The 21,424-nt window shown below is 33.9% G+C and overlaps 1 protein-coding gene across 1 annotated transcript in view; it reads left to right on the top strand.

The window, feature by feature from the left end:
• LOC107039821 (dipeptidase 1) overlaps window positions 1-21,424 on the top strand; it is a 57,846-nt gene that overhangs the window by 11,039 nt on the left and 25,383 nt on the right. The window contains exons 2-4 of the mRNA XM_015259640.1: window positions 10,424-10,577; window positions 17,385-17,517; window positions 19,072-19,222. Coding sequence (XP_015115126.1) covers window positions 10,424-10,577; window positions 17,385-17,517; window positions 19,072-19,222 — 438 coding nt within the window. The remainder of the gene's footprint in view (window positions 1-10,423; window positions 10,578-17,384; window positions 17,518-19,071; window positions 19,223-21,424) is intronic.

Raw genomic sequence — 21,424 nt, 5'->3', positions numbered from 1 at the left:
TCTCCGAGTTTTTGTTCAATTTAAAGTTGATATTTTTGTTCAAAAAACAACAATTTCTAAAATATCAGTATTTATAACGTCGACTTCTGTTCTTAATAAAAGAAGAAAAATTGAACAGCTGAGTATCTTCTTTTATCTTTGATATCTGTTCTTATTTTCTATTTTTTATGCAATTTTCTTTTCACAGGTCCAAAATTACCGTCATCAACCTACTGTTTTTGGATATTTTGGCGGACTTTACTAGTTATTTATTTTCGCATCAACTGATATTGATTTTATTTCGATTTATTTTTTTCTATTGCTTTTATTTTTTTCTTCAGTGGGGGGGGCCTTCGGCGATCCTCGTCTCCTGCTTGCCACGCCTCTTGCTGCAACTCCACACTCCTCACAAACCGCCGCTTATCGCCCTCATGACATAATGTACTAATTCGATTCTTTGCCTGTAAATTTTCCCGTTTTTTTTCACTCTCCCAACACATATATATTTGCCATCTACTATGTGTTATCATTATCATTCGTTATTTCAACGTTCAGCGAGGTAAGCACTTTCTGGCTGCGGAGCTGCTAGGAACTGTAAAAAAATCTACATGAGAAAAGTGTTCGTATTTCAGTTGCTCGGCTCCAGAAGCAAAAAATACTACTCGAGTACAATTGTACATACCTGCGTCGCTCCGAGGTATAAAAAATGTGACAGCGTACTTTTTCAATTAGAATAACAATTACGGGGGAAAACCAGGTGCGAAAATTAGAATGGTATTGTATTTTAGGGGGTACATTTCTGTTATGATACTTGTGCTTTCAATAATGCCTGACTGAATGGATGAATGAAATATCCGAGTTTTTGCAGTTTCAGATGCATTCTTAGGTCTATGATTTTTTACACAATTTGCAAATTTTATACGATTTGGAATTGTGGATGCCACACTTTTGAGAATTGTTTTAATTACGAATTGCAAATTTAATTACTACTGAAATTTCAAGGAGTTTCGTAATTGAAAATTCAGGATTTCGTGGAAAAATCAAAGAGAACTGTAAATTTCAGTTCCATTTTTCCCTGAAAATGAACAGAAAACCAGAAAATTCCGGTAAATATATTCTTGGATTTTCAGGACAGTGACACTTAATGCGATTTAGAGGGAAAAAATCATGAAATTTGAGATTTTACTGAAAATTCAATGTAATTTGGTACTGAATATTCATATTAGATTGGAAATTCAAATAAATTAAGGAATTGTCGTCTTTATGCTGCTTACAATTCTGGAATTTTACTGAATTTTCAGTGAAACCTGAAATTTTATTTTTTCCCTAACAGTGCATAGTAATAATAAGTCGTGGAGATAATTTTAACAATTCAAATTAAGAATTTGCGGGTCGTGTAAAATCTGTAAATAATCCGACAGAAGTACGAAAACTCGTAGCATTTTTGATGGAAATCCATTGTAAACAACGAGGAAAATCAACAAACACATTGCGTTTCGTTAACGGCAACGGGGGTGTGTTTATTACCAGAAAGCAACTGTTACGAATACTTCCATGCGTTTGTTGTATTCAATCCATTCTTCCTGCAATGAGTGATAATAACCTTAATGTGTTGAATCTCTCTCTTGAAAAACAAAATTTAAATTGAAAAAAACAAACATTCCATGTAATACCTGAAAAGCTGCGTAAGCGGATATTTTTTGTTAACAAATAAATATACATCCGTTGCCGTTACCGAAACGCAATATGTTTGTGGATTTTTGTCGTTTACGATGCATTTTGGTATTAAAAAAAACGTCTAAATAAAAAATGAAATTGTTAACAAATCTGACCCTTGTTTCAAGTGAAAATGAAAATTTTTTATTTCGACATGTCGGAATCAACATTCACTTGACGAAAAAATTCGATTTTGGGGAAAGTCGACTTTTCCCCTGAAAAAACCGAAAATCTGACCCTTTGGCTCCAAATACCCCCCCCCCTTTCCACCGGTGAAAATTCAAATTTTATTTATGCCGTCCATTTATGCCTTGTGAAATTTGAAAATCGGTTTTTGAATTTTTCGGAGTTCTTGATTATGACTGATGAATCATTACACCTCGGTACATTTGAAAATATACATTGTAAAAAAAAAGGAAATTTCATGAACTGTTTAGTCGTAATTTTTAGCAGAGCGACGTTGAATTGAGAAAAGGATCCCAAAATTTCAAATTTCACAGAAAATTCAATGAAATTGCAAAGTTTTGAACAGTGGGAAGACGAGAGTTCCCCAATTGACTTGAATTTCCAATGAAAACATGAATATTCAGGACTTAATTACGTTGAATTTTCGATTAATTAAAAATTGAAGAATATATTTACTGAAATTTCTCTGATTTCTATTAATTACCAATTGATAATTCCCAAAATGTTTAACAGGGCTCTCTCAATTACACATTGAGAAAAAAAATTGCTTTTGTCAAGGAATTATTTTTTTGGGAGAAGAATTGATTTTTTTAGAAGCGTATTTCTGCAAGCCAGTCATTCCCAAGTGGTCTAAGTCTGTCTCCAAATATTACAATTATGTTGAATTATGGGGTGATTATACTACATATAACCTTGAATGAACTCCATTGACAATTATTAAAATTTAGAATTATTCCAAATTATTTTACAGAATTAAGAATTGCAAAAATTACAGATTTAAAAAAATCTGAAATTTCAACAATTGAAAAATAATCGAGGATGTTCGTTCAAGGTCATATGTAGCATAATCATCTTGGAATTCAACATAATTGTAATATTTGGAAATGGACATGGAACATCTCGGAATGACTGGCCTGGAGAAATACTCTTCTAAAAAGTCGATTCTTCTCCCAAGAAGATGATTTCTTGGCAAAAGTAAGTTTTGTTTTCAGGGCAACCTACGGAAACAAAATTTCAATAGAAAATTATCTCTCAAACCTAGTGATCATGCATTTTTCTCTTAGTTTAGAATTTCTAAAAAACTTACAATATTTTACATAAAAATCACAATACAATATTTACAATATTACAATACAATATTACTATTTATATATATATTAATATATATTAATATTTTACATAAAAATCACAATATTTTGTAGAATTTCTCCTGAAATATTGCAGTTTTCGGTGGACTGATTGTATTCACGGAAAAAAAAAACTTGAATTGAGTATAAAATATACTTGATTCAAGAATAATATACTTAAATCAAGTATATTTTATATTCAATTTAAGTATATTTTTTCCTTGTTCTTTACAAGATTATAGTCAATTCCAATAAAAATTTACCGACCAATCATAAAAAAACAGCTGCGAAAATGAGAATAATGTTCTTTTTTTGGAGTACAACATCCTTCAAATGACACTTGTGTTATTGAGAGTGTTCCAAATAACACCCAGTCAAGCGGATGCTTTCAATATCCGCTCTCTCAAATTTTCAGGTGCCCTTTTAGTCAAGTAATATCACGATGAAAAAAAAAGCCGAGTTCAATCCACAACTCCACCGATATAGAACACAGCTTCCCGGATAGTACTATCACAGTTCTATTTGAGTGGAATACATAAACAAAATTGAGCGGCTTAAAAAAACCCGTGGAAGTCTGAAAAACCTTCACTAATGACTTTGGTAGTTGATGCCGGGTGGAATAACCGATATGAAGTGAAAAAAACTTTCCAAAGTGAACCTCAATCCATATGTATTACTCTTAACGAATCCTCAAACTTGGCTGGAGGATGAGAGAAAAATTGAAAAAGTTGAGCCAATCTCGTGTAATCCCGTTGGAATTATTAATGCTGTCCCAATTTCTCGGTGAAGTGGCTGTGGGAATTTATACACAATTAATATAAAACTTATGTGCACTTGGCTCCTTGGGATGGACCATTTGAGGGGGCTGTGGGAGAATGAATTTTCCAAGCAAGCCCCATTCACTCTATCAACCCTTTACAAATGAAGTGGGGGAAGCGGGTTGACGGGAAAAGCTAGGGTATAAAGTACGTAGAATTTTATCACTTGTGTTTTTGGAATAAGTAGAGTAAAAGTTTCATGTGTGTGCAAGGTATTAGAAGCCCTATAGTCTCATATTTTATGCAACGAAATACGAAGGTACGTTCAGAGAATATGGTTACGACTCCGCTTTAGTGATTAAACATGGGAATTTGTTAGGGTGAATAGGTATTTTTTAAAATGAATTATTCAATTTTTTTCATTCAATTTATTTTTTAAATTGCTTTTTATTGATAATAAAAATTGATTGCATTTTGGAAAATTTTTGTTTGACATGAAATCCATTTCTGGTGGAGTTCAAAATGTAAGCAAATTTTTTACGATTCATAAAAAGAGAAGGAAATCAATTGTCTAAAAATTGGTTGAATTTATTCTATTTTCAATGGAGCTCATGGAAAAAACCTTGCAAACGGCTATGACTAGGTAACGACTCCGTTAAGGGACTAAACATTGGAATTCGTTCCTGAGAATAGCCGCTTCTTTTGGATTCATTATTCAATTTTTTTCATTTAATTTATTTTTCAAATTTCTTTTTACTGATAATAAAAATCGATTGAATTTTTGGAAACCTTTTGTTTCATATGGAATCGATCTATGGTGAAGGTGATAATGTAAACAAATTATTTACGATCCATAAAAAGAGAGGAAACTCAATTGTCTGTAAATTGTTTGAATTTATTCTATTTGCAATGGAGTTCCTGGCAAGAAGCTTGCGACTATAACTAGGTAACGACGCCATTTTCGAGATTAAAAAATGGAAATTCTTCTTGAGAATAGCCAAGTACCTTTTCATAAATCATTGAATTTTTTTATTTAACTGGTAAAGTTGATGATAAAAACAAATTTGTTACGATTTATAAGAAGCCGAGGAGACTTCATTCTTTACGGACTATTTTTATTCATTCTATTTCCAACACAGCTCATCGCAAACAGCTTGCAGCTGACCATCACCCGAAGACCTTCAGTCCATCTATAAATTATTTATGAGAAGAGAAAAAACGGAAAAATTTTTCAAATTCTAATTTCCCAACCCATTATAATCATAAATTTCCCAAAAAATTAACTCCATTCAAAGGTGTGAACATTAGTTGAAGAGTGCAATCTCTTAAAAAAACTTATGGACGAAAAATATGCTCTGTCACGCTTATGAGTATGCATGCGTGTCACAGCTAATTCCCTTAAAATACCCTGGAGGGGTTACAACCTAGAGTCGGATAATTATTATTATGCTAAGTGTCCTGGATACCGTCGAGCGATCCCAGGACGTGTAGCTACAGACAATATTTTTCAACGTGTAATTTATTCACTGAGTAAATCACCATCTCCCTCAAATTTGGCTTCAAACAGTCTCACGTACGAAAAAATTTCCTAGAAAAACATTCGCTAAAAAATTCCATTGGATTTCTAAAGTTAATTTTAATTTTTAACTTTCAAATTCTATTGAACTTTCTACTAGTCTTTGGCGGATTCTGTTGAAAAAATTCTGCCCGTTGTACGTCCGTTTTCCGTAACAGAAACGTTCAGTGGAAAATATTCTATAAAACAAATCAATAGAATAGATTTTCCTGTACAACTTACTCTATTGAAATATTTTTCTATGGAAATTTGGCTCAAATTTTCCAAGTTTTTCTCTTTAATTTTATCAATTAAAAGGGGAAGCAAATATGTACAGTGAAACAAACTTAGAAAATTAATTTCGAGGAATTTTATAGACAATATCTAAACGAACGTTTCGCGCCCGTCGCTAGATTGGTTTCCACTACTTCATTTTCTTTTTTCTTTCCATTTCCGTCTTCACAATTGCATTAATTTAATTTTTTCCATTCTTACTCTTATTATATATATACACAATTACATTAATCTAATTTTATATATAAATATAAAAAATAATAATAATAATTTAATTTTATATATATACTGATAAAGATGATATGTTGTGATTTTTTTCAGTACTCATACTAGAATTTTTCTAGAAAATTTCTCGCCGTGTGATAAAATTTTAAATACAAGTTCAACAGAAATCGATAAATTTCTACCGAATTCGCTAGGTTTTTCTATGAACTTATTTCGTGTGTTTGCATGAAAGAATGACGGAAAATAATCTGCAGTTCAAGTAATTACTGAACGATCTTGAGGTTCAAGAAAACCGAACCCCCGGTGAAGTTCAAAGGGGAAAACCACGAAATGAATCCGCCTGCGAGCTTCCTATTGCCTTGGCGGCACTAAGCTCCAACAGTTTCAAGATCTGGGAGTGAGTCAAAATCACTCAGTCGCACATATATCCTCCAGGGAGGCAGCTAATTACCTCGTTCAGGTTTACGACGTAATAATACCATAAACGCGTTGAACATTAATTACGTACACTCATGCTCTTAAAATTGTTGGAAGGTGTAATTCAGTAGCGCAGGGGGTTAACCGTAACAAGTTAAAGTCCATTCAATTCATTCGATTGTGTCTTCGTCAGGAAAACGTGTCCCAATAAAGAGAAATTGGTCAATCCTCTCCAGGGTTGTACTGTGAGCAATTAAAAATGTCTTGTTCCCATAATAAAAACTGTCTCACTAAGAACTTGTTTGCTGCTTTGATACATGGAGAGAAATTTTTTGTAAAAATTATCCTACTGTTCTATGAAAGTGTATCATGAGTTATCGTTTCCTCATTTGTAACAATTAATATATGATGATCAAATTTTATTCTATGTTAGAGAAGAAAGAAGAAATTTCGACATTAAAAATCACTTATCGTATTGAATTCCTCATAATTTAATGAGAGAATCAATGAAAACTGCGAATTAAAATTCAATTAAACTGTTGGAAAACAAGCAGGACATTGCTTTTGTCATGACAATATATTTTCGTTAATAAATTAGTAATTTACTTGCGAATGGAATTTTTATGACGATGTATTTTAAACTGAATTCAACGATTTATTCCTTGAATATTGGTTTCAAAATGAATTTTATCAACAACAGATGATGCAATCAATCTCATGATAGAACTCGGTCAAGATGGCATTGGGAAGAATATTTTAAATCACAATTGGGTTCATTTAATAGTATATTATGTCATCAGGCGATATAATGTGGCATTATAATCCGAGCCGAAAGCGAGGATTATAATCACATTCGCCAGATAATGCTTTTATCGCCGTGTGACATACGATATTTTATGTCGTTGGGCCCGAAAACCGCGATCTAAACGAGCGAAGCGAGGTTAGAATCGCGGTTTTCGGGCCTAATGACATAATTAATTATTTTTTCAGTTATCGTCGAAAAACGATCGGTCAGACACACATACACACACACATATATGCGAAAGTGATCTAATAATAGCATATTCGAATTCCTGAAGCCAAAATTAGTCATCCTGACACGAAAAATTGGAAATTTCGAATTTGACGAATGCAATTTCCATCTTACTCCTCCTGAAAACTCAAGAAGTTCCATAATCCTACGTGAAACTTGAAATTTCATAACCATTTTTCCATAAATTCGATTCCATTTCACTCTCATGAAATTCACTAAACTATCTTCCATGAAATTTCAAAAAATTTCTAACAGTCGACTGAATAAAATTGAAAATATCGAGAGAATTTCCCTCCGCGTGAAAACCAAAGTTTTCTTTTCTCCGCGTAAAGATCTAATCCAATCTCTCCAATTACGCCTAATAAAAAATCAATAGCAATGATTCAACCAGAGAATCTCACCCCTGACCCCGAGCAATTGTTGACCGTGATCCCAATCCCGCCCCATTAGCCCAACGTGAAGATTTCTGATAGCCTCCTACCTCACTTGAACAATATCCCGGTCTCAATCTTATCTTTAGTACCTGTGCGAGTACTTAAAGTGGTCTCTCAAGGATACCCAACAAATCTCGTTGCTCACAGTGTGTCTCGCGTGTGACAAACAGAAACACTTTATCCGTGACTAGAGGGAATTCCTGTTATCCCTCTCCGAGTGGCGTATCGAAACATTAAAGAAGAGCGATAAAAAAGGGAACTGAGGAGACTCCTATCTGAAAATTCTGATGAATGACCTTTCACCTCAGCAGTTCACCCTGTGTGCATTTATCATGTTCGATATGGGATCCAAAAGTAACGTATAAAATATACAAACGACAGGAGAAATGTGTCTCTGCTCTCAGGCAAATGCAAAGTACGAGACTCCATTTGAAAAGTTGCCGGTGAATTTACGCATTTCGCTGGGTGTGAGATGTACCAAAGGAGTTTTACAGGTGTGCACATTGCAGTGGGTGTGTGTATACTCTGAGAAAGTAATTTCTTAAAACTACTCATGGAAACTCGTTTTATAAACATCTGTTGGTCACGAGTGGTTCTGTCTGAAGAGAGACGCCGGGTGTTTTTTTTTTTTAAAGTTCTCTTAAGACTCTTTGCTCCATACTTACAAGGGATGTATATATTTTACTAATAAAAACAACCGGAATTTCTGTACGCAAACCCTCGGACTTCAATTGGTGATTTTTTTTGGGCTTTCGGGACAAAATCGAGCGGCGGAACAGATGGGGCGAGCGGTACACGAGGAGTTTTTTATAGAGACTAATAATTATCGGGTCGTTAGAGTTGATCATGTTTTCCAGCTTTTTTTACGACGGAAGAGGATCAATTCCACTTGACTGGATTTAATCGATTTAATGAATCACGTATGAAAAGATTCAATTGAAAAACCGAGAGCTTTCGCTTTGCTGATTTCTATTGATTATTTCTTTTGAGATTTTCGCAGCCTTTTTGCGATAGAAATTCCCAGGAAAAGCACATTAGAAGATCTGGCCATCTTTTAAAATCAGATGTCTATTGGAAAATTGGAGAAAATAATATATGTAATCTAATTTTTTTATTTTGTTACATTTTAGTTGTTTTTGGGCCGTTTTGCATTATTTCAGTCATTTCGTAATTTATTCTCGGATTTCTGGTAATTTTCGTGGAATAACTGAACTGAAATTTACAGTTCTCATTGAAATTTCAGCGGAGCTTTCACTTAATGAAAATTCGTAAAAAGAAAAATGGAGATTTCAGCCAAAACTTTTCAGCATTGTCTTTTCAAAAGTCCGTATACTTTGGGGAGCGATTTTTTTAAACGGATTTCACGCTGCAAATTACTATCCCAATGATCGACGATATCCCCAGGACAATACGAAATGTCTAGATATACTGGCGGAATGATACTGCAACACGTTACATTGTGGACAATTTGAATACAAACATCAAGTACCAAAATTACAGTTTCCACTTCAATGACACTGAAACGTGTTCTGGTATTGTCATTCCACGCGCAATGATTCACCCTGGAACATCCGTGAATTTCCGAAAAATTAACGGAATAATCAAATTGTAAAATTTCAATGCTGAAATTTTTTTAATTTCAGTGGAACCAGAAATTTCTGCCAAACAATTTCAACACTTTCTTTGCAGTCGTCCATACACTTCGAGGAGTGATTTTTTAAAATGGGTTTCACACTCGCTTTCTTATCATCAAGAGATTTTCCTCGTCTTTGGGACAAGTACAAAATTACTTGACGAAAGTTCTTAGGACAAGATACTTTACTCTTGAAAATTTTCAAGCCAGTAGTTTCTTGATATAAGTAGAGACGTATTTCTTAAAAACCTTCGTTTTTGTCAGTGCAGGGACGAGAATTTACCCTCTAACATCCGAGAGTGTCAAAAAAGCCACTGAAAATCAAGTTGTTGAATATCAATGATGAAATTCTTTGAAATTTGAGTAGAGCTTTCACTTGATGAAAAATTCCAAAAAGGTTACCGGAAATTCCTGCCAAAAATTTTCAACTTTCTCTTTTCAAAAGTCCATACACATCATGGAGTGATTTTTCAAATGAATTTCATCCTCCAAATTACTCTCCCCATGATAAACCGATATTCTCATGATAATACGATATCCTCAGATATCTGAATAATAATGTCTGAATGATACTGCAATACGTAAAATTGTGGGCAATTTAAATACAAACATCCAGTACCGCAATTACAGTTTCCAATTCAATGACACTGAAACGTGTTCTGTTATTTTCATTCCAGAAACGAAGATTTCCCCTCTAACATCCGAAAGTTTCCGAAAAATCCACTGAAAATCAAGTTGTTGAATATTAATAATGAAATTCTTTGAAATTTCAGTGGAGCTTTCAGTTGATGAAAATTTCCAAAAAGTTTACCAGAAATTCCACCCAAAAATTTTCAACTCGCGCTTTTCAAAAATCCATACACATCGTGGAGTGATTTTTCAAATCATTTTCATGCTCCAAATCACTCTCCCAATGATAATACGATATTTCCAGATATCTCAATAATAATGTCAAAATGATACTGCAATACGTATAATTGTGGGCAATTTAAATACAAATATCCAATACCGAAATTACAGTTTCCACTTCAATGACCTGAAACGTGTTCTGTTATTGTCATTCCAGACACAACGATTTACCCTGGAACATCCGAAAGTTCCTAAAAAATCAACTGCGTGACTTCAGGTTTGAGGATTTAAAAGGCAGCCAGCCGTGGTCACAATCAGCCTGGAGTCACACTGATCTCAGAAGACTGAAGGAGGGAATGGTAGCAGCTCAAGTGAGTATTTACACACAGGTTAAGTGGCTCAATTAGTAAACCAACCCACGTCCAGTCCATTCAAGCTTCTATATTATTAACAAAGTTAATTTTGAATGAAACAGAAACTCCCTCATAATGGGATTCAAAAAATAATTGGAGTCTTTTGTTAGCGGAAATATCGGGGCTTTTCTGGGAATCATTGTTACGTAAAGTTCTATAGGTGGACAAAATTTTTCATTAAAACTGTAGATAACTTTGGGAGTCAAATTAACAAAGCGCATTTATCACATATATTCATTATTTTTTGCGTTCACCGGGTTTTCACAAAAAATGAACGTGATTTTACCCACCAACGAGTGACAATAGAATCACAACTCATTTTTCGTTTATGCGCGTTTTATTTAAAAAAATACAGAACGTAGTAGACAATGAAAACGTTGGGAATGCGGATCGAATCCAGGCAGTAACGAGGCAGAAATTTCAAAGCCCACAGTGTGCATTTGTCAGGATGCTACGACCAAGCTTGAAAAACAGGAAATGATTATGAAAAATTATTTGTCACTGGTGTGGAATAAACTCGGAGAAATGGTATGCGCGTGAAAAAAGGAAAAAAAAATTGAAAAAACTCTGGTAGCATTCTATCATCTAGGCATTGCCACGAAGATGCGACTATTTGTATTACCGTGAATCATTCGAGATCCCGGGGATGTAGGAGCATGGCAAATGGAGCAGCGAGTGTTGGAGTACGTTTGTAATGGGGAAAATCAGACAGAGAGAAAAGTAATTTTTGAAACTGCACAAAAGCTCGCCCTGTTGATTTAAGGAACTTCCGCACTAAGTATACTTGGTGAAAATTTTGAAATGGTATAAAGACGCAATATTTGGATCATATGTTGTTGAGCAAATTCAAAAACTATTCCCAAAATTTCAAGTACCTTGTCCACCCCATTTTCGAGATATACATCGTCAAAAATGGAAAAAATACAAAAATTGAATGTTTGGCGATGCATATCTCAAAAATGGGGTGGACCAGGGACTTGAAATTTTGGGAATATCTTTTTAATGTGGTCAACAACATATGATCCAAATATTGCGTCTTTATACCATTTCGAAAATTTCACCAAGTATACTTACTGCGGAAGTACCTTAAAAATGTTAATCGCTCTTTGTTCCACTTCGACCACTGATGGTGGCATTTCAAAAGCCTCTCGCACTCGTTTCATTAAATTTTATTGAATACTTCAATTTACAAACGTATTATGTAACTTCAGTTACTGACAATTATATGATGCTATTATTGTAACGGGCGCACGGATAGATTACAATAAACGTATTTACAGCGAGGGGGAGAGTGGCACGCACGCAAAAATTTAATAGGAAAACCTAGCGAATTTGTTAAAAGATTCTATTGGATTTCTATTCAATTTTCTTTTAGTTTCAATTTTCTTTTAATTGGCCGATTTTATTGAAATGTTTAGTAGAAAATATTCAATAAATAAAAAAAAACAATAGAATTCGATTTTTCTTTCCTTTTCATCAAGAAAATCAAACAAAATAAACTTGAGCCGATGAAATTCTATAGAAAATATATCAATAGAATATTTTTTTTTTTTTATTCAGGCATGTATGACCTCTCGGCCTTTTACATATATCAATAGAATAAACTGTATACAAAAATCGAATTCTTTTGACTTTTTCTAAACAATATTTTCAATTGAACATTTCAATAGAATCGGTCAAAAACTAATAGAAAGTTCAATAGAAATTCAATATAATTGTCTAGCGAATTCGCTAGGTTTTTCTATTGAATTTTTTCGCGCGTAGAAGAAAAAATTTATCATAAAAATTAGTTTGTTCTCAACCAAAATAAAGAAATAATAGCAATTGTTTATACAATGCAAATCTGAATATGGATCAATTTTCGGCGGTTGAATAAATTGTTTTTGGCGTGGAAAATTCATTCACTTCGAACATTGATGGGGGCACTTCGGAAGCCTCTCGCACTCGTTTCATTAAATTTGATTGAATATTGAATTTACAAACCAATTATGTAACTTCAATTACTGACAATCATATGATGTGATTATTAAAACATATGCATGAATAAATTAGAATACACATGATGAATAATGATAATAAAAGTGTTTGATATTGTTCACCGCGAGGGGAAGAGTGGAAACAAATTTTGCCATGAAAATAATTTTGTTTTCCGCCAAAATAAAGAAATATTAGCAATTGTTTATATAATGGAACTCTGAATATGAATCAGTTTTCGACGATTGAAAAAGATATTTTTAGAGTGGAAAATTCATTCACTTGGAACATTGATGGAGGCATTTCAAAAGCTTCTCACACTTGTTTCATTAAATTTGATCGAATATTTCAATTAAATCCATTCCCCTGTACCGCATTCGGTGAAGGACAACGGAAAGCCTCATTTGAGGGAAAAACCTGCCCAGGTACAGTCGTCTCTTGCGAGACTCCCGCTCAACAATGAAACCGTGAGATATAGAGTGTCACAAATTTTGGCCCCCCCAGACGGGAATCGAACCCGGATCTCCCGCATGCCAATCCCACACTCTAACCATACAGCCACCGCCATCGGTATCGAATACTTCAATTTACAAACCAATTAGTTAGTTCTTAACTAAAATAACGAAATAATAGCAATTGTTTATACAATGGAAATCTAAATATGGATCAATTTTCAACGATTGAAAAAATTATTTTTAGGGTACAAAATTGATTCTTTTTTTGTACATTCCAGCCGTGTGACGAACAATATTTTCGCTACGCTATGACAAAAAAATTATTTGAGGCCGTGGTTTTGAAGAACTGCGATTTTCCAAGTATTTTATTTCTTTTTTCTTTCAAAAACCAGTTTTTAATATTTTTCCAGATTTTTTGCAATTTTGCTTTTTAATGAGTGACATTTCCTCTGCAATTTTAGACAATCTCATCATTAAAAAATCTCATATTCCATTGATTTTCTCATAATCTGATGAGAAAGTCCATAGAAACTGTAAATTTCCGTTTAATCATTTTGAAAAAACTAGAAAACTCAAGTGAATATATTCATTAATTCAAAAAAATGAAGAATTAAAGACTGGTAGAATATCTGATGTATAATTACAAATATCGAAAACTCATTTAATTAGAAAAATATATATTTTCAGACATTAGAGAGACTAAGAGGCACATTCCTCATCTCGTACAAAAAATTGCTCTAAAAAATCAGAGTAGTAATCACGCTCATATTCTCAAATAATTGTTAATAAAAATTGCCTGCGAATAATTAAGATTAGAATTTTTAAAACATCGCTTATGCAAACAAAACGGATCATTTTCAGAGGAATCGGACGAAAAAATTATATCCTCCACAATTAAGTTTACCCTCAGCATGCAAAGGAACAAAGGCACTTCATACGTTGCCTATATACCACAAAGGGTAAATTCAAATTTTGAGAATTTCTCCTCCCCCAGGATCTTGAGGATCGGTTCTCTGCAGCGGTTCAACTGCGGTGAATGTAGGGCACATAACGCCTGAGGCGAAATTTGTTGGATAGCAATATTCATGTCAAGAGATCGATAAACGCGGATAGACCATTTTCCCTCTGGTATGAAACGAAATTAAGTTATTCGTATGAATATAAGATTACGTGATTTTTATTTTCCTCCTAAAATGTAAAATCATTTCACAATCAGTGATTCCGTACTTCAGCAATCTCTTTCGATGCTGCTCCAATGCGCTTCCTGAATCAACATATATTTAAATCCCGACGCTAAATGTATCTCCATATTTTTCGTTCCTATCTGGATTTTTTTCCCCTCCCAGAGTGTTGTCAAATGTCTTTTATCGTGACAAAATATTGGAGGCCAGAGTAGAACCACCAGTACACTCGGTTTTATTTTTTATTCGGTGGGCTACTGCGGTTAGCCTTCATTCAAATCGCTCAATCAATGTCAAACGCCAATCCATACTGATTTACATCGAAAGTGACGTCTGAACATTTTTTTATTGAATAAATGGACAATTCACTTGTTAAATAATTGACTAAAAATTGGATTAATCAACAGAATCATGGAATAATGGTCTCTCAGTGCAGTTTCATAAAATAAAGTGGTGATTAAGCACTAGGCGATGTTTCTTGAAATTATGAAAACAGTTTGCTTATTTTTGTTTTTTACAGTTCTTCTGCTCATACGCACGTGAAAATTGCGTTTCCACGTGAAGCGTGAGATATAGATATGTAGGGTAAACAGGTCGATTTCTGGACGATTTCAACTTGCATTGTCTATTCCACAAATAAAATGAAAATTGTATTGATTATTCCACCTCTCCATAATATCACTTGTGTACAATCATGTGATCAGTTATTTTCTTCTACTGATCAACATTTAATAAATAAAAAAAAAAATATGACCCAGTCGTCCAGAAATTGGAGGTTTCGGCTACATTCAACTATTTCTGAATTAAATTATTCTTTGTTTTGTTATTTTCACTTTAAACGATTTTTTTCCATCATATCCCCATTTAGGTGATTCTTTTATTTTAGATCATACCACGAAACTCGAATTTCCTTTAACCGTCCAGCAATTGGCCTGGTCACCCTATTTCACATCGACAGTGAAGGATAGACACTCGTTAATTGAATAACTGGACGATTCCCTTGTCAGATAATGTGAAATGGTTGACGAACCGCAACTCCTTTCCCCTTGCGCATCAATCCCCCACATTTCACGTCGTTCATAATTTTTTGTTGAATTTTACGACTAATATGAGATGATGGTTTATTGATTATTAATTTGGAAGAAATTGGAAGATCTATTTTTGGTTTTGTGATTAATAGTTTGGTTTAATTTGAAGCTTGGAAAATCCAAATAAGTTCGGGAATTCTCAAGTTCTTGAGATTATCTTTCTAAAATTATCGCCAATTTGTCGATAGTTGTGTTGTCCAGCAGCGAAAGAGAAAAGTTTTGCAGATCGTTCATGTGCAGAAAAACTTGAGAAATATTTTCTACAATTTTGGAGCATTTTGTTGGATCGGATCGCGAAATTGAATTTCCACGGGGGAAACTTTTTTTCAAACAGTTCAATAAAATTGAATGGTAAATAAATGTCAAAGGATACTCTCTGAAATTGGAAATGGCTCTCCTTTTTCATCACAACACGGTAGATTCAGAGTTTGATTCACATCTTTCATAAAAATACAAGAATAGAATGATTAAATTCACATTCATTTCCATGAATGGGGTTGCATACCCACAGGAAGCCCGAGTTTCCGCATGAACAAGCCGAGAGCGGGATACCGGCAATCTCATCGAGAGTGCGGTATAAACATTTGTTCATTGAATGGACAATTCACTTGTCAGATAATTGACTTGAAATTGGATTCATCAATTGAAATATAGAACACTAGTCCAACGGCAACGTCTTTCCATTGGCAACTACTCCCCACTTTGCAGTTCTGTAAAATGAAATGGTAATTAACCACGGAAGGATGTTTGTTGAAATCAAAACGGATATTCATTTCCCACAGCATTTCATTTTTGAATTAATGAGGGCCATTGTTAATCCTTTCGGAAATCTTATTTTTTTAGCCATTACATAGATTTTTGGGAAACATAATGTGATTGTGACGATTGAAGAGAAGCATTTTCATAATGAAAAATTGATCCTTCGCTGTTAAAAATTTTCGCCTGAATTTTCCGTGCCAAATTCCGGAAATTTTTATCGTGTTCAAGTTGCACTGGATTTTCAGGAAATCCTGTCATTGAAAAATCAAATATTCCAGTGATTTTCTGTTCAAATGATCTGAAAATGAATAAAATACTTGATTTTTCAGTTCAATTATTCTGTGAAAATTCAGAGAAATCAGGAAAATTCAGGGAAAAATTGAACATTCATGTCATTTTGTTTCTGAATATTCATGTTCCGCTGGAAATTCAATAAAGTTGTGAAATTTCCATCTCGCTCCCACTCATGAATTTCAGTGAATTCTACTGAAAACTTGAAATTTCATAACCATTGTTCCCTATAAATCCGATTCAATTTCACTCTCATGAGATTTACTATAATATCTTCCATGAAATTTCAAAAAATTTCTAACAGTATTCATTAATTATTAATGAACTAAAGTTGTAATCTGCAAAAATTTCAATTTGTTCAGGAATTTTCCGCACAGAATAGACCGTTAATTTTTTTCAAGATTTTTAGAATTCCTGATGGCTCAAAATAGAAGATAAACTTTAGACTCTTGCAATTCAACTACTACGAATTTTTGTCAGATAATTGACTTGCAATTGCATCCATCAACACATATAGATGCTAATTAAAATGCAACGTCTTTCCACTGGAAACAACTCCTCGCTTTGCCGTTCCATCGAATGAAATGGTAATTAACCACCGAAGGATATTTCTTGAAATTAAAAGGGATATTCGTTTTCCGTAACATTTCATTTTTATTGCAACGCGAAAGGTTCAAAGCCTAGTTGAGTTTCATTCATATAAATACTGAATTCAAAATGACGAAATTCCCACTCCTTTGCGCACACCCACATCAAACCCGACTTCTCGTATAAACGCGAGGAAGCCCTGTACGCATCACAGAGTGTATTCCAAAAGTGGAATACAGGTTTGTGACTGACATGTGTGGAGTGACAAGGCATACTTGTTTTGTTGCGCTGAGTAAATAAACGTGCAGTCTATTATTTCATACGCAAAAGGTAGAGGACAAAGGATAGCAAGCGTCGGGCTATTTATATTATCCTCAATGAACAAGGCATCTCTTAAGTGAAATGTAATACAGAAACCATAAATTCCAGTTTTGGTCAGCGTACGTGCCCTGCTCATCACAACATCTCGATTCAGTTCAATTGGCACTGGAGCAGATAGACTTAATTCGACGCCTTGTGAATAAACATTCGCAGCACATGGTTGTTGTCACAACTGCTGAAGGTACGTAGAACTTTGTCTTGTAATGGATATCTCGAGGGAGTACTCGTGACATGACATGTAAAGAGGGACTGCAAATCTCATGAATTTTCAAGAGAAGTCTTTTGAGGTTTTCGAAGTTGTTCTGGAGTCCCCGGAAATTGTATGGATGAAACAATTCAATAGAAAAACTGATGCTTTCATTGCGAAATTTCATCGAATTTTTATTATAATTCTATTGAAAAACTCTCAAAAATTCTGTTTGTTGTTTGCGTCGATTTCTATTAAAAAGTGCTTATTTATTATTTTTCTCTATGTCAACTACCTTTTCAGAAGACATATCCAGTCTAAAAGCCAAATATAAAAATGACATAAGGACTTACATATCGTGAGACTTAGTCATTAAGGGGAGACTACTATGAGTTTTAAAAGTTGTGGATTATTGGAATAAGACTTTTCATACGTTGAAGATCGATTATATGGATCTGAAAACGAATAATTAGGGCAAAAAAATTTTTTTTTATCGTTCGTTTGCCCGAAAACGCTTAAAATGCTGAACACAGTCCAGGGTCTCCAATTTTTGAGCTACAAAAGATTTTTTTTTTTCAAAATTTTCGGAAAAATCTGTGGAACAACAATTACGAGCCAGTTTTTTTTTATTCGACTCCTACACAGCTGATTTCGTTTTTTTTTTCATATAAAAAAATTCACTATTTGTGTAAAAAAATATTTAAAAAAAACAAATTTAGCTATGTAAGGCGCGAATTAAGAAAAAATAGCTCGCAATTGTTATTCCAAATATTTTTCCGAAAATTAAAAAAAAAAGCTTCCATTCAGAAGCAAAAAATCCTCCATAGCTCAAAAATTGGAGGCCCTGGACTGTTTTTGGCATTTTAAACGTTTTCGGGCAAACGAACAATAAACAAATTTTTTTTGCGCGAATTATTCGTTTTCAGATCTATATAATCGATCTTCTACGTATGAAAAGTCTCACTCCAATAACCCACGACTTTGAAAACTCACAGTAGTTTCCCCTTAACTGATGAAGAAAAGGCAACGAACTTGGTGCACCCTGTTGTTTCTGAGTGATTACCCCCTCGTGATATCCTCAATTTTCTCAGTATCTAATAATTTTCATGATCATGTATTGATGCAATGGCATGCCCAGTAAAGTGGCCCGTGTCCCCCTTGACCAATTTCATAATCATTTACAATGCAAACTGTCCACAAATTCATGCTGGCCAAATTAACTGAATGCCTCCCCGTAGGATGCCTATTGCCATCTTGTGGCCACTTCCAATTTACCTTGCCAAGCCCTTCCCAGCGGTCTTTTGAGCATTGGAGACTCTTTTCTTCAAATCTGCTACAAAAGGAAGAAAAAATCTCCAATGGAGAATTAATTTTCCTTCACATTTTCGTGATTATTTATGCAATCATGATCGATACCCCCAGAAAAATGGTTCTTTTGAATTAAATAAAAATCTGTATTTGAAATTTTTTACTTGTTTAAAAAAAAAACATTTAATTATATTGAACAAATAATTTATTTATTTCAAACAAATTACCCGATGATTTCAGGAATCGAAAAAGCCCACAAAGAGCATAGATTAGCCAGTCTTATAGGAGTTGAAGGTGGCCATGCCGTTGGGACGAGCTTAGCTGTGCTGAGGATGTTCTACGAGCTTGGCACAAGATATTTAACCTTGACACATACATGTAATACCCCTTGGTGAGTACCTACATTGTTAACAAGAGGACCTTTTAAGGATGCTCATCCGAAACCACAACTACCCAAAGGATCGTTGACAGAGTTATCCACGCATTAGAGAAACTAGTGGCTGAAATTAACAGACTTTTGTCCCCTTCTTTAAAACATTTGTATCCCCAAAATGAAGTCACGCATTCTACATATTCTAAGAGCCTTACTCGAGGATCTTTTGTTTCAAACTTACGATGTCTCGTTTGGTTTTCCCAACTTCATTTTTTTCAAAGCGTCAGTTTCTGTGCTGAATTGGTAAACTAGGATAAGTGCATTTTTTTCGAAAATGCGGTTTTTTGGTTAAACTGTTTCCCAACAATTTGAGAAAATGATTTGACAAAAGCAATTTTTATTCGCAATGATGTGCACTTATTCTTGTTTATCAATTCGCGACAGATTTTTCACGTATGAAAAAATCGTACAGAAGTTTTCTATACGGATTACGTAGAGAATTTCTATAGGATTTTCGTATATGATATTCGGATATTTCTATATGGATATTTTTTATACAAATTATTTCTATACGATTTCTATAGGTTTGATCCTATACGACCTACTGCCACATGTATAGAAACATTTCGTATGGAGTTGCGACATTTCTCTACGTTTTTCTCGGGAGCGTTTAGACATCTTTCGTATGAAAACAAAAATTTATGTCAAAATTTATGTATAAAAATAATTCGTATAGAAAATAATCGTATAGAAATATCCGAATATCATATACGGAAATCCTATAGAATTTTTATACGCAATCCGTCATACGTTGCACTGATAATTTTGGTTATGTTAAAAATAGCGGTCGTAATGCAGAATTTGTAGGAATTTAATTTTTATCTTTAAAATACGGATAAAAAAGATTTCTTTTCAGAATTTGAAGTTCTGAAGGTTTGATGCTCTTTTCCTATTGTAATGATACTAAGCCTGAATTCATTTGACACCTCCCACCCTCATCGCCCTGCCGATCCTCTCGTTGAATTCCGAATTTCAACGAATTAGAAGAGAATGGATAAGTCACCAAAAACGTCTTATGATTGTATGTCTTAATGAAGTTAATACCTTATCTCAGTTCCGCATCATAAATCACTAGTGACTGAATAGTCTTCAAGTGCTGAGGATTGAGACTAAAAAAATGTCTTAAATTCGATGCCCTGAATTTCAAGACATTATGAAAATGTCTCGTCTATCAAACTTTTTGTTTTTAGATGAAAAACGAAAATGATTTCAAGACATTGGAAATTCCAGTCTTCACGGAGTCGGGGGATCAGAGAAATTTTCTCGGAAATTCTTGTCTGACATCTTAAATTACGGTGTCTTTAAGACACTAAATTTTATAATGCAGGAAACAAAATATGAAAGGAGCTGGAAAAATCAGCTGAAAAAATCAGCTGTGTGAACTTGGAGTCGAAGTTTGATAAATCGATTGTCTTTCTTATAGTATCGATTGTACTCAGTGAGTACCTGAATGTATTACATTCATTTTCATTTGTACCCCGCACCCCTAGACGTAAGAGGTGCGGGAAAAATCGTGCAGCGTCGGAAATGAAGGTACGGAAAAAATTTTCATGAGCAAGGATTCAGCATGGATAGTACTTGTATGTACTATATTTTTCCATTTATCAACACCTTCAATACTTTACACGCTTCTAAGATCATAAATGTATGAAGGACGTCAGGAAAACATACAGATAACTTCTAAATCGTTAGTACTCGTTTGTACCAAGGAAAATTATTCATTATTATTATTATTATTATTATTATTATTATTATTATTATTATTATTATTGTTATTACTATTATTATTATCAAATCACCTGATTCCATTTTTATCAACCGTAAAATCATCGTAATGGATTCCATATGTAGTTCGTGAAGTGATGTTGATGTGGGTACAAACGTCTCAACTTCCGTACTTCCACTCCCATCGCAGTACAAACGGAACAATTTACTGTACATGATAATGAGACCAAGTACAAACCATTCAGAGCTTCAAAAACAGTCGTAGATTATTCAGAAAAATGGTACAAACGTTTTTCTGAATTTTATTGGTTTTTAGTGACGAGTAGGTGTTGGTAAAAATGTCCAAAAGTACGGCAAGATTTTTTGGCGATTTCGTTATCGCGATTATCTCGGAAACTATGAGAGATAGAGCCTTAAAACCTATTCCATTCGATT

This window comes from Diachasma alloeum, unplaced genomic scaffold, assembly GCF_001412515.2.
Source record: "Diachasma alloeum isolate Michigan unplaced genomic scaffold, Dall2.0 Dall_scaffold_00308, whole genome shotgun sequence".
Classification (NCBI taxonomy): domain Eukaryota; kingdom Metazoa; phylum Arthropoda; class Insecta; order Hymenoptera; family Braconidae; genus Diachasma; species Diachasma alloeum.
Note: the sequence above shows the minus strand (reverse complement) of the source record. Positions and strands in the feature narration are given on the sequence as shown.